Source organism: Bradysia coprophila (assembly GCF_014529535.1).
Source record: "Bradysia coprophila strain Holo2 chromosome IV unlocalized genomic scaffold, BU_Bcop_v1 contig_5, whole genome shotgun sequence".
Lineage (NCBI taxonomy): Eukaryota > Metazoa > Arthropoda > Insecta > Diptera > Sciaridae > Bradysia > Bradysia coprophila.
Window position 1 is genome coordinate 2,785,967 of NW_023503374.1, and position 17,634 is coordinate 2,803,600.

The 17,634-nt window shown below is 34.8% G+C and overlaps 1 protein-coding gene and 1 long non-coding RNA gene across 5 annotated transcripts in view; one reads left to right on the forward strand and one right to left on the reverse strand.

The window, feature by feature from the left end:
• LOC119071547 (disintegrin and metalloproteinase domain-containing protein 10) overlaps nt 1-17,634 on the reverse strand; it is a 43,479-nt gene that overhangs the window by 11,057 nt on the left and 14,788 nt on the right. For all 4 annotated transcript variants that reach the window (XM_037176448.1, XM_037176447.1, XM_037176450.1 and 1 more), the window contains 3 exons: nt 14,838-14,858; nt 4,030-4,223; nt 3,709-3,967 (listed from right to left, as the gene is read on the reverse strand). In XM_037176448.1, coding sequence (XP_037032343.1) covers nt 3,709-3,967; nt 4,030-4,223; nt 14,838-14,858 — 474 coding nt within the window. The remainder of the gene's footprint in view (nt 1-3,708; nt 3,968-4,029; nt 4,224-14,837; nt 14,859-17,634) is intronic.
• On the forward strand, nt 817-11,172 carry LOC119071606. Its single transcript, XR_005086689.1, has 3 exons — nt 817-828; nt 4,680-4,681; nt 11,124-11,172. It is a non-coding gene; the product is annotated as an uncharacterized LOC119071606 (long non-coding RNA).

The window sequence follows — 17,634 nt, forward strand, 5'->3', positions numbered from 1 at the left end:
GAAACTACATTTTCATTTGTAGAAACACTGTGCGATCTGTAGTAAGAACTGAATGAAAATTCGCATTTTTCTCTCTAAACAAAAACGAAATTCGCGGAAAGTAAAACCATAAGAAGAAGTGAAACATTGTAGACTAAAAATGCTAAAAATGTTCAAACAACAACAACTACATCCAGATCATGTCTAGCTGCCATTTAAATGAAATCGTTTTGATTATTTTAATAATAACAGAAAACAATAAACCGAATTAAAAGCTGTACAAAATATAATAACAAACCGCATCCAAGTGAATTAATCTCACTCTAATTACCATTTCTGTCGGAATAACAGCATGAATAAAAAGCATATGGCAGATTTACAAATTGTAATGATGATGGAGCAGCGGGAATTCACAGCTCTTGACTGTGAAACTTAAAAAACATAATTCCATCGTAACTTTTCTGGTGTTACATTCAAAAAAAAATGCAAAAAAACAAAAATTGCACCAACTGTAAAGCCTGATTTACGCATCGAGCTAAAACAAAAATTTGATAGAAAATGTTTAGACGACTCAATTGGACCAATGACTCTAAATAGCCAGGTATGGCCGATTCTCTAAAGCCAGTCGATTTATCTTGAGCACATCAATTATTGATGTCAAAATAATACGAAAATGAGTGTGTTTGAGTCCGTTATCAATATGGTTATGTCCTCCGCGGTGACATTAGACCATACCTGGTAATTTACATACATTTCATTGGACGTAGTACCATTGTTTTTGTCGAAATTACATGAAAAACAGCAAAATTTAGCTGCTTTACATATGCTTTACATTAGTTTCATTAATTCGTTTATTGATAAACGAACATTTGTTCTCTAAAATTCAATTTAAAACTGCAGCTACATCAGCTACATTTTGTGACTGTTTTTGGTATTTTTGTCAACATTTTGCTAAATTGTGTTTGCGTGTTTCGACGCGTTCGCAGAAGCGTAAACATAATCACAGAAATTTAATGGTTTAATGGTTTAACGATGACACGAATTTTCAAGCATCAGTACAATCCAGTGCTTATTTTAAGGGAATTAAATTATTAAAAATTTTACAAGCGGTTGTGGCTATATTTACTCCTATGACCGCTTATCGAAGTACATATGTTCATTTTATGACTTGATCAGCCAACCAACTAACTTCTCTTCATTTTATGAAATTTTGGAATCTAATTAAAATTAAAATCGGTCCCGTTACAATCATGAATGAAGCATTTAAAGATGGACAAGTGTTAATGGCATTGTCATTTTCTTCATTAAAGTGGGTGCAATTTTTGATTTTTTTAAGTTTGTTAAACATTTTGAGGATTCACCTCGTAGTTGTTTCAAATTGTCATTTATAATCTGTCCAAAACTGTGATTTCCCGCACTTCTCGGACATTGTGCTTTATATGTAATTTTCGTTTATTTCAGTTGTTATCGTTTCGAAGTCATAATTTTGATTCAGCCCACTTGCATTTACATAATTACTATTTACAGAAAGAACGAACTTTACTGCCTGCGCGATTCGAAAGTTGACCATTACATAGCAATTTGCCCCTTGCGAAAATGATTCATATTTCGGTTAATTTTCCATAAATTTTCATGTGATATTCAACTTTCGCATATGGTAGCAAGTAAATCAGAATACATTAGATGCTCAGTGCCGCCTTTTCCATATGGGCAAAATGGGCAAATGCCAGTGGCGCCCGAAGTAGATCAAAAGAAATTGGCACCCGAAATCCTTTAAAAAAATTAACTTTAACAAATTGGCGCACTTTTTTCCAAAAACTAAAGACGGCACTAAAGATGCTACTTGCTTCATTAATTCGGAAGCAATTTTGTGATGCTCGCATACTCATAAGTGTGTTTTCGAATATATTGCTTCTGCAACTGTTTTTCGTCGCCTTCGGCTTGGACACACAAACTCTACACATCTCGAAAAGAGAGTTACCGAACAAACAACATTTGGGAGTTTGCTTTTATCACAAAATTGTTATCTCATGTAATGAATTACTTTGGCAGCATCCAATGTAAAACCAACTATTTTTACAAAATATATTTCGAAATTTTAGGTTTTATTTTGTGTTATTCAGGTAAACATTTTCGGTGGATAACGGTTACTCAAAACATTCAACGAAAACAGTGTGCCAATGTTTTTGTTGAATACTTTGAGTGGCGCATATTAGTGGATTATACACCTCTGGTGAAACAGGTGAAACTGAAATCTAATAAAAGTTACTGACAAACGGTAGTTTGTAGAGGTAACCGTAACAGCAAATGAACTTCTAAAATCATTAAATATACATCTGCTGATTGCCACAAAGAATAACCACCTCGACAGAATGTACAGAGCTATTTTTTTTCACTCGGTTCGCTGATCTTGAATGAAGTCACAGACGGACATATTCAAGTAGCGTGACACAAGTTTGTCAACATAGCGACACTAACATGTCAGGGGTGGATCTAGAAAATTTTTATGATCTGACCGGTTTTGAGCCAGTCGGTTTTTGCATAAGCTGCATTTTGAAGGTACACAAATTAGCCCGTCACATTAATACAGCTATTACATGAATAGTACTCATCTGTTATCGATAACGACAACAAAAATAATGACAAGATCTATGTAAATATGGTCCTTTATATGGTGAAATGCATGTTACAAAAATTGAAGTACAAGATTTGAAATCAACAGATTAAAAATACTTTGATCGATAGAAGTAATAGATCCGATAATAATACTGGTCACATGCTTGGCGTCAGGTTAACAGGTTAACCCGGGCGGTCGCGTGATACAGGATAAGATTATCGACGTCGGACAGACAATCGAATCTTAATTACTAGAAGTGCAGGTTTTGTTCAGACCAATCGATGGAAAAAGAGTTCATACAAATCGATCAACTGGATCATGGGCTAAAGCTCTACAGTGAGGTTAAATCGTGCTACGTCGACCGTAGAATTATATATGGATGGTTTTTGTATCTATGTGCAGAAAAACCAAAAAAACCAATAAAAAAGCTCAGTTGCCTTACTCCTCATGGTCGACCATCTTCTCCAGTTATAGAACTGAAGGATTTAGAAGAATTTCTGAGGGTTTTTTTGGGTTCTCTCTTTGGTATTATAAAGTTGCAAGCATGTTGATTCCCAAAATTCTAGCACCTCATATGGTCCACCATCTTTCTAGAAGTTCTAGAAGTCAAAGAATTTGATGGATTTATCAGGTTTTCTTTGGGTTATCTTCTGGACTTTTGAGATTATTGAGGTTATTGCTATGGTTATTGAGTGTTTTGGTTCCCAAATTTTCACAGCCCACATGATCCACTATCTTCCCGCTTTTAGAACTAGTTTGAAGCATTTTTTAGGTTCATTTAGGTTCTCATCTGGAATTTTTGTCTACAATCTTCCCAGTCCTACAATTCACAGCGATTTAAAGGATTTGAAAGGTTTCTTTTCTGATCCTTTTTGTACTTTTAGGATTGCTGAGGTGTAATAGGTTGGTTCCTATAAAGTTATTATAGAAATGAAAAAAGGGATCCATAAGGAGCTTAAGACAAGTATCATCAATTGAATCCGACCGGATCTTTCATTAAAAATTTACAGTAGCATCGCGTAAATATTTATTTTTTTATCGGAACCTTGCCCCGTGCATAATGTAAATTAATTTTAAATTTTTAGGAATGAAAATGCGTTCGAATTACTTACCCTCTCTTTTATGTGCATACGCATCTTCGACATGATTTTCATTGTAAATAACGGAATGAAAACCGTGATCGAGATGGGTCCGGTTCGGAAAATAATGTTTCGCATTTTCCACATAGTAAGCATCCCGATCGGTAATTATTTTCCCTTCAAATACACCATCGTGAATCGAACCGAAAACCAAACTATCTGGCTCGCCTAGCACTTCGCCTCTGTATATATGCGAAGAGTCAACGGAAATGACACCTTTGGGACTATCGATCTGTGAACAATTTATTGGTTAGAACGTAAAACATTGCTGATCGTTACTGGTTTTATACTTACAACTAAACTATCACTAAACGTGCTAATGTCTCTCTTTAATCTAATGTGAAAATTTCGTCCATGCGCTTTGAATTTTAAAAAAACATGAGGATCTTTGGTGACCGATCGTTTCGCCCTGTTATGACTAGCGTGAATGTGCCGTTCATCGTAGCTTAGCGTTTCGTAATGTGATATGTACTCATTCAAACGTTTACCTGCAACAAACAAAAAAGAAAAATCATTTATCAGAAAACCAAAGGACTTTGGAATGTTAAACGTAAGGGCTATTCGCACATTGTACATTGTCTGTTGGCACATTCTGAAGAAAATAGTATTTTTTCAAGGTCGAACAAAACGCTTAGACCATAAGCCTTAGTTTATAAACGACGCTCACTTTCGTCAGGAGTTCTAACAGTTTTAAATCTTTGATAACTCGAGAACACAGGCATTTTTATGAAGTGAAGGATGAAGCTCTGGTGAAGTATGAATTCAGTAGTAACAAGTCAAGCCTACCTTACAGCATTTGTATAAGGATCAAGTCAATAGGATCGAACGAAACACCTACCTTAAACAACACAAGGATGAATTTAGTAAGATCGATCAAACACCTTACCTAAACCATTTAGACAAGAATGGCACAATGTGCGAACAAGTATTATAAAGTGTTTCAGTGGTTTTGAACGTTACATTCATAAATGGAGGTTATTTTGTAATGAGTCGTTTCATTCTGCTACCGGAAATCTTCGAATCTAACAGGTTATGGGCCCAGATTCCGGTGGAATGTAAAATATATTTTTTAATTATTTCTAAGAAGACGGAACAAGTTATGTTGAAAGAAATGGAACATTCAAGTACAACAAAGAATACGTAACTCTGTCAGGGGTGTTGGAAGTGGCACAGCCATAGCCCAGCTGATGGTCGTGAGAAATCGGAAATCCTGAAGGAGTAGATGGAATTCACCGCATGGGCATGAAAGAAAGTGGTAGAGGGAACTGACCATAAAAAATGAAAGGAAGTGGTGAAAATGGAAAACGGAAGTGTAATGTAAAAAATTGGAAATGGAATACAATTACGGTGGACTACGTATTAAGTGGACCGTCTAAAAATGTTGCAGTTTAATTTAGGTGGGATTGGAAAAACTCCTTTGTTGTAGTTTAAGGAGGTGCTTGGTCATATGATTGACGATTCTGAATTATGCAAATTAAGTAGGTGTACTCCCGGAAATCTGCCAATCTAACAAAGTGACAATTTTTTCCACAATTTGCGAATAACCTTTTTCGAATGCTAAATGTATAAATTGAGAAGAATAAAAACTGGCTGAAAAAACGTGTTTGCTTTACTTAATTACCATACAACACGATGTGTAATAAAAGCAAAGATTAAACTAAACTCTTCCAGCAAAATGTTTTCAAATTAAAGTTTACACAAAATACATAATCGGATACAATTTAGATAGCGCCCATATTCTATCATTGGATTCGACAAGCACGCACACGAAATAAAAAATAAAAAAAGCCGTCCGCATGATCTCATCTAAACACGGTAAAAGAGTACAACAACCTGTTGTATTTTTGTAATATTCCTTTTGCATACACAGGTACAAATCACATGCGAATAGCTCACAGACAGTAAGTACTTCGCAGTAATAATAAAAGTTTGCCTACACCTTATAGCGACATAATTACAGCGAGTGAGTCATTGACATTTTTCCGGCTGTTCGTGAATTTAGAGTGTCGACAGAATTTTGATATTGAATTTTAAGATTCGCATATGACTATGACGCACATAATACGAACAAGAATTATTACCGGAAAATTCGAAATATACAAACAAAGGGAATTGGGAAAGGGAAAACTGTATAATGATTGTACTCGCTATAAACTAGTGGAACCAATTTTGTTATACGAGCTCATCTGTCAGTCTTCCCTAATAATAATCCGATGGTACATTTGCTCATTTTGTGGAAGCACCAAAAGAACATACTTAAAAAGTATTTGCTACAGTCCACGACATCTCAATTGTCTCACATCGATGGTTTCCACGTTTTCAATAAATTCCACACATTCACACAGCTCTCACTCTGTATCAGTATGATCCGCTGTGGTTGCCTCGGTTGTATATTATTAGGAGGTTGGGCCAACAGCCTTTTTTCGTGGTGGCATTAAATCAAAAATGACTGGTTGCTACTGTGTTGCTGTTAGTCGGGACATTGATGTGATTGAATATGGTATGGAACCCATACTATGGAGCATGTATAATAGCTGGCGTGCCCGTAAGTCAAATTAAAAGCAAAAATAAACAAAAATAGTAGACTGCGGAACCATATACCAATGAATGTAAATAACCAGGAAGAGTCGATTCTTCAAAATCAGTCCATGTATCTTGAACACATTTATAATTTATGTCAAAATAATATGAAAACGAGTGCGTCCAAACAGAATATTAGCATCGTTTGCTTGTTTAGAAATGATCCATAAATAACATCCGTTTTTTTCAGTGCTACATATTTATCAAGCTATGAATGCTGAAAAAAGCTGAAAAAAAGTGACGTCATTAATGGACGATCCCTTGGGAGCCTTTTCAAGTTATCATAGAGCCTCATGTAAAAACGCCGATACGTGAGTATGTGTTGTAAATGGTTTTATGTTATTACAAATGCAGAATTCGCCAACTGAAACGAAATCAGTTCTCTTAGAAGTATACAATGGGACCTGCGTCACTTTTTACTCTTTTAAGGCCAGGTGAAGGCGCTTAACATCGCCTTAAGGGGCTTTAAGTGATAATCAACTAAGCAAAGGACTGCTAGTTATTTTGTTAGTTATTTGAATTACTTTTCTGCAACCGAGTGTCACAATACGACATATTTTGAACTTATTTGAGTGTGGAAATGTAAGATTTTTCAACATTGGTTTTCCTTGTTTTGGTTTTTGTGCACAAGATAATATTGTACAAGGGAAATAGAATACCTGAAAAATGTGAAAAAAGTAACTGACAAAGTGATTCAAATCACTGGTGGTTTATAATTTCCTATACATTTCCTTTACATGAAGGGTGTACGCGCCAAGAAACATCTTTTGTCACTGGAAATGTTTGGCCATTCGATGTCTTCATTTTGATTAATATCTGCAATGTTTTAGTTATTATTATGGGGGTCATTGTTGCCAAGATTATAGCACGCAAACATGTTGATATGGAACTGTGGTTAAGCAGTGGACCATAACAACCTTGTGCGCTTTGGTTTATGTACACTGAACTGTGAATAGTTAGATCATCCTATTTGCCATATGAAGGCTTCAGTTATTTTGAACAGTTTCTGAACACTTTTAATTTTGTGAAGGAAGGGCGCGGGCAGCAGCGGCTTCATCGTTTTGTCTTTGATGTAAAACCATTGTTATGTTATTGAATGACATTTTAAAATACTTAGAATCAAACACAAAGAACCACAAATTCATTCAAAAATACACAAGGAAAGCCGTAAGCCCTTTCTTTACATTTCTGTTGCGTATCTACTCACTCACTTAGCAACTCATTGACAACGATGTAAGTCAATAAATGACTACTCAAAATTGAAAGTCATTTCATTGTTTCCATCGCTAGGTTTTCTGTAAATACGGTTTCATTCAGTTCAAGTTTATGTAACAATTTTCGCGAAAAAAAAAAATAATTTAAAATTTTCTGCAATTTGAAATGAATTTTGAGAGCACAAATTTCATAAAACGAAATATTTATATCCAGCGAGATCTTGTATGCTACATACATCGTCGTAAGCTGTATTACAACCTGGTTATGTACCAGTACATTTTGTTGCTTATACACAACAAACATCAGTGCTGGTTCTACTATACATGATTGAATCATACTGCAAGCAAGCATGTGAACCCAACAACATAACAAATAACTTTCAATCTTTCAATATGACCTACTTATACTTTTAATGTTTACAATTGTATTGATGTTAGTAGTGAGGCCATCAATAGACCGTTACCAATTGAAAAACCGTCAGGTTCTTTTGTGAAATTCAATCATTTGGTGCGAGATCGAAACAGTTTTTGTTTTTTTTTCTCGAATTATCCACACTGCGAAAGTGTTTCGATTGGTTGAGCATCACAGCGAAAGTGGCTGAAAAACCGATTCTGTGATAAGCAGAAATTGACGAGAATTAACTTCAGTTCGTTGAAGTAGTTAGGTCGGAAAGGCATCAGAAGAACAACAACTAATCCCATGAACGGAAATGTTTCTAAGTGCAACAGTATAGGACAAACGAATTAGTGATAATGATTAGTATAAGGGGATCATTCATAAATTAGGGAACGCTTTTTCAGTGGTGTCATCAAATAAAAAATCTGAAATAACTCGAGAAAAACCCAACGAAGTTAAACCTATGCCCGACCAATATACTCTCCTAAATGGGCGGATAGAACATAGTTTTACCTTCACAGATAGCGAATTATTTAGGACTAGCGTTTGAAGCCGGGCTTCGCCCGGCATAAATTTGACATAAGGTAAATGACATTCTGAGTCTTAGATTATTTGAGTGAATATTGGCACAAAAGAACATTCTGAACATAAAACATATGGAAAAAACTAAAAAATTAACTACCCAAACTTTAAAAGACACAATGAATTCAAAAATATTTTTGATATATCACAACCCTTTATTTCGAAAATAGAATTATGAAAGTTTTACAGAGGAGGCTGTACACAATTTTTTAGAACACTTGTATGATTCACGGCCATTCTCAAGAATATTTGACATATCTGGTACTTAGTTATAGTTTTATTGATCGTCTTTCGGATTTTTTTTACGATATGGAAAATTGCAGAAATTTACTCTATGAACATGAACATTGCGTGTCATAAAATACATGACAAATGCCTGAATCATGTCTTAACGTTGACATCGGGTGTTATTGCTTTTGATGTAAATTAAATTTATTAAAACCAAAAGATTTTGTATCCTTTTTGACCTAGGCCCAAATTCATTAAAACTCTCATGAAGTTAAGAAGTGCTAGAGAAACAACCCCAAATATAGGGATCGGGACCGTTTCATCACAACAAAAATTTGATAAAAATTTTTTAGAAAGAAAATTTAAAAAAAATCGTTGCAATCAATTGGCAGATGATTAGTTTTTTTTATTTCGAATGCCTTTCTTCAGGACATATTTTTCCCTGTAACAATTTCGTTAACTGTAGTTTCCTCAACATCTGCCACGTGTCACCTATTTTTAATCATGACCCTACGTTAGTGAAGGGCCGTGACGCAAGTCCGTTCACACTGAAAAATTTGACAAAATTTTTTTTCCGCAGGACTGAGGAAAATATATATACGAACTTTTTGACTTTTCCCCCTTTGCTCCTACTACCCCCAAAGTATTTTATTCGTAATCTGGGCGTCCATACGAGTTTAACGAGCTATCACACGCCTCATAAGGTTAAAATTTGGCCGAGATATTAAATTTCAAAACTTGGAAATTTGCAGAAATTTGTATGAAGAAATTCATTTTCATACATTTTGAAATTGATGAATTTTACCAACCTTTGTCACTCTGTCACTATGTGGGGTATGTTAAGGACGTAATTCTAAGAAACTAATTTGAAGGAATTTTTATAAAAGCTTATAATTTCGGAGTTATGAGCGTGTTAAGCTATTGAGCTATGGAACCTATAACTCGGAAAATATGGCAGATAGAAAGTTCGTTTAAAAGACAAATTTATAAAGTTCCAGATTTCATTCGACACGTGTTTCATGGTTTACCTAAAAAGACGTCTATTTGGAAGCTATGAGCGTTTTAAGTGCGAGCTATGTCAGCCATAACTCGGAAAATACAGCAGATGGAAACTTCGTGTAAAAGACAAAGTTATAGAGTTTTAGATTCTAGTCGATGCGTGTTTCATGGTTTCCCTAAAAAGTCGCTTATTTTGGAGATATGGGCGTTTTGAGTGCGAGCTATGTCAGCCATAACTCGGAAAATACAGCAGATGGAAACTTCGTAGAAAAGACAAATTTATAGAGTTTTAGATTCTAGTCGATGCGTGTTTCACGGTTTACCTAAAAAGTCGCTTATTTTGGAGATATGGGCGTTTTAAGTGCGAGCTATGTCAGCCATAACTCGGAAAATACAGCAGATGGAAACTTCGTGTAAAAGACAAAGTTATAGAGTTTTAGATTCTAGTCGATACGTGTTTCATGGTTTCCCTAAAAAGTCGCTTATCTTGAAGATATGGGCGTTTTAAGTGCGAGCTATGTCAGCCATAACTATATACAGTTTTCTAAGAAGAATATTTTCGTTCAAACTGCATAGTATAATTGTCTATTATCTTCGACCCAATTCTAAAAAATCACAACTTACAAAGGAGCTGATATCGCCCAAAACCACTTGCAGTGGAGGTGTGACGCAAGTCCTGTTATCCACTTACAAAAGAACTGATATCGGTGTAGGTGACGCTTACAGATTCTACACGCAAAAAGATATGCGTCACAAATGGCAGCTGATGAGCAAAATATTCGAAAGTTTTATCAACAAAAATCTTACCAAAAAAATTTTAGGAAGAAAATTATATTAAAAAAGTTTGCGTCACAAGTGGCAGATGTTGAGGAAGGAAAATTTTTATAATTGTGAAATATATTCCTTTAATGAATGGAATTCAAACGGAAGAAAGCCGAATCATCTGCCACTTTTTGACGCAAACTTTTTTATTATAATTTTCTTCCTAAAATTTTTCTGGTAAGATTTTTGTTGATAAAACTTTCGCGTACTTTGCTCATCAGCTGCCATTTGTGACGCATATCTTTTTGCGTGTAGAATCTGTAAGTGTCACCTACACCGATATCAGTTCTTTTGTAAGTGGATAACAGGACTTGCGTCACACCTCCACTGCAAGTGGTTTTGGGCGATTTTCTTTCTGAAACTTATGTATAAAATTTATGTTATTGAAATTTTTGCATACAGGCGCAGAATGCGTCACTTTAAACGATGTTAGTTATTTTGTAAGGACCTTTTTCTCCTACCACCTTCTTTTGCAAGCTCTAAGGTTGAAGATTTTACATGTTAAAAGTTTCTTTTAGATTTTGACGAAGAAACGAATACCCTATGCCTTGTAACACCGAAGATAGCCGTCTTCCACCCTCAAAACTCTGAAACTTTGCCGGAGAAACGAATATTTCATCTGCCATATAGTTCGAAAATCGAAAAGCCTAAAATTGAAACACTTTTCCAACTTTTGATCATTCGCTGATATTATTATCCCAAAGCTCTAAGACTTTACCGAAGAAACCAACATTCCATCTGCCTTAGTTCCGAAAACCACTCTAAAAACATAATTGAAACAGTAAATTCCACCTGCCCGACATTCTTCCAAAAAACAACATATGGTTAAAACTATTTGTGCAGAAGTTGGAATTTTCTGTGTAACTTCAGTTACAATATTTTAATTTCGAGAAGGTTGATACTTTCGTTTTTTATGTAGATCCTGTAGAATGCTAGTAGACCTGTTGTTATATACTTTATTAGTGGTAAAATTAATTAATTATTATAGAAAAAAGACTAAAGTTGGATCGGTCTTACGTTACAAAATTGATACTTTCATGTGTGGAGGTCGGCGCTACTACGATAATTGTTGTCGGACACAGAATTTTTGATAACTTCTTTTAATGTTCAGATAAAGACGGGTGTTCTTGGATCACATTGATGGGATTACTTCATCAAAATTAATTATGTTCATTTAAATTATTCAACTTTATAAAATATTCTTACCAAAAACCAAAATTTTAACGCACACGGAAAAACGCTACGTCACGGTCCCCCTGAACCAAAATAAAGTTTTGATGAAAATGCACCCAAAAATTGATTGCTGTTCTCAATAGAGGGACCCTAGGGGAGTTCAAAACGATGGTCCGTTAAGCTGGACCAGATGCTACCCCAACCCCATACAACTAAGAAAAAAAATATATGGGATGGGGAAGCATCTGGTCCAGCTTAATGGACCATCGTCTTGAACTCCCCTAGGGTCACTCTATTTAGAACAGCAATCAATTTTTGGGTGCATTTTCGGTAAAACTTTATTTTGGTTCAGGGGGGGTGTGACGTTCACAAAGTTCTGTAGTTTTAGCCATATGCTATCTATTAGAACAATAAATATATCATTTTGTATGTCACACACACATAGCTACTAAAAAAGCTCGTGTACACCCATTTTTCAAATCTCATTTTGATCTAGAGCTTGACCTATAACCAAAATTTCAGGAAAATCTATAGAAACGTTTAGGAGTCACAAAATAGCCACTTTTCTATAAGAACTAACTAATTTCTCCTAAAACTATGATCGTGTGGGAGCTATGTCATTCATCGTCGTGAAACTTTTATAAAAAACTCATATTTTTGTTTTGATTTCTAAAACCCGAAACGTTTCCACACATTATTAAACCCCATTAAAACCCTGGCCGGGAAAGCTTAACTGGGAGCCTCCTTGAAATCCTGGCCGGGCCCATCCGCCCATCCGTAGACCCGGCTGGGGAACTTGGGTGTAGTGAGATGCACTAATATGTAGTAAAATGTACCTAGGTGTAGCGAAATGTACCAAAGTGTAGTGAGATGCAGCGAAATGCATCAAAATGTGGTGACATGCACTGCAGTGAAATGCAGTGAGTTAGGGTTTTATATACATATATATATAAGATACCATTTTCGATGACAGCACTGGAAAAGTGTTACGTAATTTACCAATGATTCTTGTGTTCATCTTAAGAAAACACAATTTTAGATTTATCAGCGTTGCAAAAGTCAATTGTGAAAGTTGGATTCAAAAGTCTATTTCATTTGTCAAAGTGACGTTTTAAACGTCAAACCAAGATACACAAGCGAAGTGGTCACATAAATATTTTAATTTTCCTCAATTTTTTTCATTGAAAGATAAAGAAAGATAAAGAAAAATAAACGTTTTTTTGACCACTTCGCATATTTATTTTGGTTTGACGTTTAAAACGTCACTTTGACAGATGTAATAGACCGACTTTTATACTAACTTTCACAATTCCCAGTTTATGGTATTTTTGCTCGAGATTTGAAAAGACCATGCCGAACCATTTTAACTAATGATGGCATTTGAAAGGTGACCAAAGACCATTGCTGGAAAACTATTTCATTTCACCGGAAACACGCAACAAATTACTTCCGCCGAAAGTAGTTTTGAATTTGACCGCGAAAACAATTTTAGACATATGAGTACATCTTGTTGAAAAGAGATACGATTGATCATAATACTAGTTTCACTAGCACCAAAAACGAAACCCATAAATTCAATAATTCATTTATTGATCCAAGTGTCGTATGAAAATTACACGGTGGCGCTTAAAAATCTAAAAAATAGTGTCGGAAAGCATTAGATGATGCACAAAACCACGACATAGTACAGTTAACCAGGTAGGAGCGCTTGTTTGACTAGGGACCTGAATAATCTAGTAGTCCTTGATATTTTGCGAATAAAATTTTACAATTTATGTCAGTGTTCATTTGAGTTCATTTTCATCCCGTGTATTAGGTCCCTTATTTGACGTTTCGAAAATGAACCGCTACTGCCTGGTTTATTTTACTCTGCCGTGACAAAACAAAACAAAAAACTTAAGCGTCCTTACATCTAGTATCACACGCACTATTTCTCTTCAACTTCATATAAAACCGATTATAAAAATGTACAAAGATTTTGCTAAATTGATCGTCTATCTTGGTTTACGACGCAAAATTAAATGACAAAAAACACAGAAAACTAAACCTTTCGGACGTCAAGTAAATGTCAGAACTTGCATCAAGCAATTGACAGAAAACCGCTCTGTCGGTCACACTGTTAAATCAAAATCTTATATTGCAATTTGGAGGGCATTTTTAACACATCTTATGACAATCTTCACATCAGATGCGGCTACAATGTTTGTTTACATGCAATGATAGCGTACCTTTTGGCATTCTTCACAGAATTGTTTTAAATTATTACACTTCTAAAGCATTGTAGACGATTAAAGAACAAGTCCCATTAGGAAACTTAATACTTTAATGTGGATTCCACATTTTTTTTTGGGCGGGAACGGAACTTATAAACCGGAAATACTTAAAAATTATGAATTTGTTTGACAAAATATGAAACACGGGTCTCATTAATTTAGCTCTTTTTGTGAGAAATGCAAAAAAATCCATAATTTTTGTTTTTTCGACATTCCTAATTCGCTAAAGCGTATTCAAATTTTGCGTTAAAATGTCATAAGCTGGAGACACTTAATTGACTGGGAACATCAATGAATTTTAAACCTCTTAGACAACTCTTAAATGTGTGTTTTTAGCATGAACCAATAAGCACCAGAGATTTTTGTGTGTGGCACTTAAGAGCAATTGACAGTTTGCAAACTTTTAGCCTACAATATTCTGAGCCAAAATCTTTTTTTGAAAAAATTAAACCATTAAAGCGCGCAAAAATGTGTTACTTTTAAAGGAAAAGTTGGTTTGTGAGTCATAACTTAACCCACTTGGTGAAACCTGTGCACATTGTGTAAATTTATGTAATCCGCACAAATTTTTCCAAGTGGGATAAGTGATCTGCCACAATTCTTCCTTTAAAAGTAACACATTTTTACGCGCTTTAATGATTTTACTTTTTCAAAAAACTCTTTCAAAGAATGATTTTGGTTCAGAAAAATCATCAAAAAACGAATATTTTTCCTCCAAAACATAGGCTACAAATTTGCCGAGGGTCCATCACTCTTAATGAAATTTGTGATGCCTCCATTATTGGTGAATCACTTGATCCACAGTTTGCTTCAGTCGGTAAAAATGACACTTACCACCAGATTCTTTTACGTATCCTGCAAATAAAAAAAAGAAAATTTATTAATTTTACAAACAAAGGAACAAAATATTTAAATGAAATAGTAGTTTTGTTGTTAAAACGAGATCATTTGTTTTGGAAAGTAATAAACAGCGACTTGCGTCACTTTTTACTCTTTTATTAATTTTTGACTAGATTTTTAGATAAATGTAATTCAGATGCAAACTGTAACTGCACGCACACATTAAATTAGAGTCAGTCAAAACAAACACCCCTCCAATATCACATAAGCTGGTGAGTTATTGTATGCAAAACATTTCTGCTGCTAAATTATTTCGGGAAATTTATTGTTATTTCAATTGTGTACCAACTGTTTACGTTAAATTAAAATTACTTAAGTACGAGAGGTATCCCCGAGTCTACGGTCTACCATATATTTACAAATTGCAAATAAAGCATAACAAAAACCACGCAATCGTTTAATACACTTCCTCTGTTCGTATATATATTTATACATGAGCTGCCATAAACCACAATCATATTACACATGCTTCGGTTTTCTGTATGACATTAGGAGCAGCGATAAACTTATTTCGTTCAATATTACAGAGTTGAATGACGTTTAAAATAGGTGTGTGCCGTCAGCGCCCCCATCCTTATAAGTTGCGATTTTCGTAAGCTTAGTTAGTAAGCTACCTTATGTGCTATTTAATACTGACATTGTGCTGCGCAATCACCGGAGAAAGCCCTACTTTTTGTTCGAAATATGTCGTCGTTTATGGGATGCTTCTATTGTGTGCACCCAACCGGAAGCTTGCACAATCGTCTAAGTGTTGCAGCACAAAACTTGCGAAGACCACGATTCAATAGCACAGAAGGTAGCTCATTAACTAACAGCCCAAAAATATTGGAGCGCTAGCGACATACACCTGCTTTAAACAACCGAAACATTCTTTCAAAATGTAAAATTAAATTCGATTAATTAAACTCGTACGATGCATGCAGTTGCGAGGTTTTGCCTTGCCATTTAAATGCTCAATAAAACATAAAATGAGATTGGTCTCCTCACTTCATGGTAGTCGAAGGTGAGTTTGACAATGTATCGTCGTCGAAAAAGTGAATTGTGCACTAGATATTTAATGAATATTGATGAATTCGAAACAATGAAACACCGAACCCTACAATAACGCAAGTATTTGTGTCTTTGCTTACAAAATAACTGATATTGCTAATGGTCACGCATTCTATGCCTGAACTCAACAATTTTATCAAAACAAATAAATTCTGTCAAAATATTTGCGTCATAAGTGGCAGATGTTGAGAGTTGAGAGTCATTAGGGTCAACGGAAGAAGTCGAAACGTTGCTGTGAATTTGTTCCAATCCAACACGAAGAGGCAACATTTCTACAAGGTCAATATAGTCTAAAAAGCGATATTATCGTTCAAAAAGCGATATTATCGTTTAAAAAGCGATATTATCGTTCAAAAAGCGATATTATCGTTAAAAAGCGATATTATCGTTAAAAAGCGATATTATCGTTAAAAAGCGATATTTTCGTTCAAAAAGCGATATTATCGTTCAAAAAGCGATATTATCGTTAGAAAACGATATTATCGTTCAAAAACGATATTATCGTTAAAAAACGATATTTCGGTAGTTCGAAATGCTGATTTGACGTCAACGATCATCGTCTGGTCTTCAATTCGTTTTAATTGACATAATCCAATTATTTATCTGATCGAAACGACAAAACCCGTCATGACGAATCGATGGATTGACAAAAACAGGTTTTTGAACCATTATGCCGTGACACATTGAATGTAAAAAAAAGTAATTCATTCAGAGTCATTGCATTACACTCGCCTGGTTGCTATAAATCTGTTTTTTTTTGTTCACAGATTTTAATTAACCGAAAACATTTTATTTATTCAAATAACATAGGAAATCCAAATTACACAGTAGACTGAGTTCCCCTCAAAGCACATTTCCTTTACGCATAATCAATGTAATCAGTATTTTAAGCTTTAATAAAATTTGATAAATACTATAAACGTTTGTATGGACCAGCTGGTCGGCTGTACGTAAATCATTGGCCGTTGGAAGAGAACGTATTGAGCAATGGACCCTTTTCAAAGCAGGCTACATTTAGGCGGAAAATAGTCGTTTTTTGATGATATTCTCTGAATTAAAATCTTTTGTTGAAGAATTAAATTTCTGGTTTTAACACGCAAAAATGTGTTACTTAAAGGAAAACTTGATTTGTGGATGATACCTTATCCTACATGGAGAAATCTTTGCATATAGTGTAAATTTATGTAATCTGCACATGTTTCTCCAACCCACAAACCAATTTTTCCTTAAAAAGTAACAAATTTTTATTGTTTTACTTTTTCAAAAAAACGTCTATTTTGCGGCCTAAATGTAGGCTACAAATTTGCAAAGGATACATTGCTCTTAAGGATCATTAATTTGCATTATTAATCGAAATCGTTAGACTTAGGGTCACCTGACTTCACTTGGTGTAGGAATTACGATTCCCAAGAAATTACCAAAATTAAATAAAAGAGGTAACAGGCAAAGCCCGGGTGACAGTGCTAGTCCATAAATAAAGGTCATAAACTTAAGTAATTAATTATTTTGATCAATATTAATTGCTATGTGCTGCAGAAGATGATGTCACTTATGAAAAGTTGTCGTAGTCATTGTGCTGTAAAATATCTCGGTCTGCTAGTTACACAAATCGAATGGTGAGAGACGTCAAGACGAAAGTTTATTAACGACAGACGACTACAACTGTAACATTTTATGGATT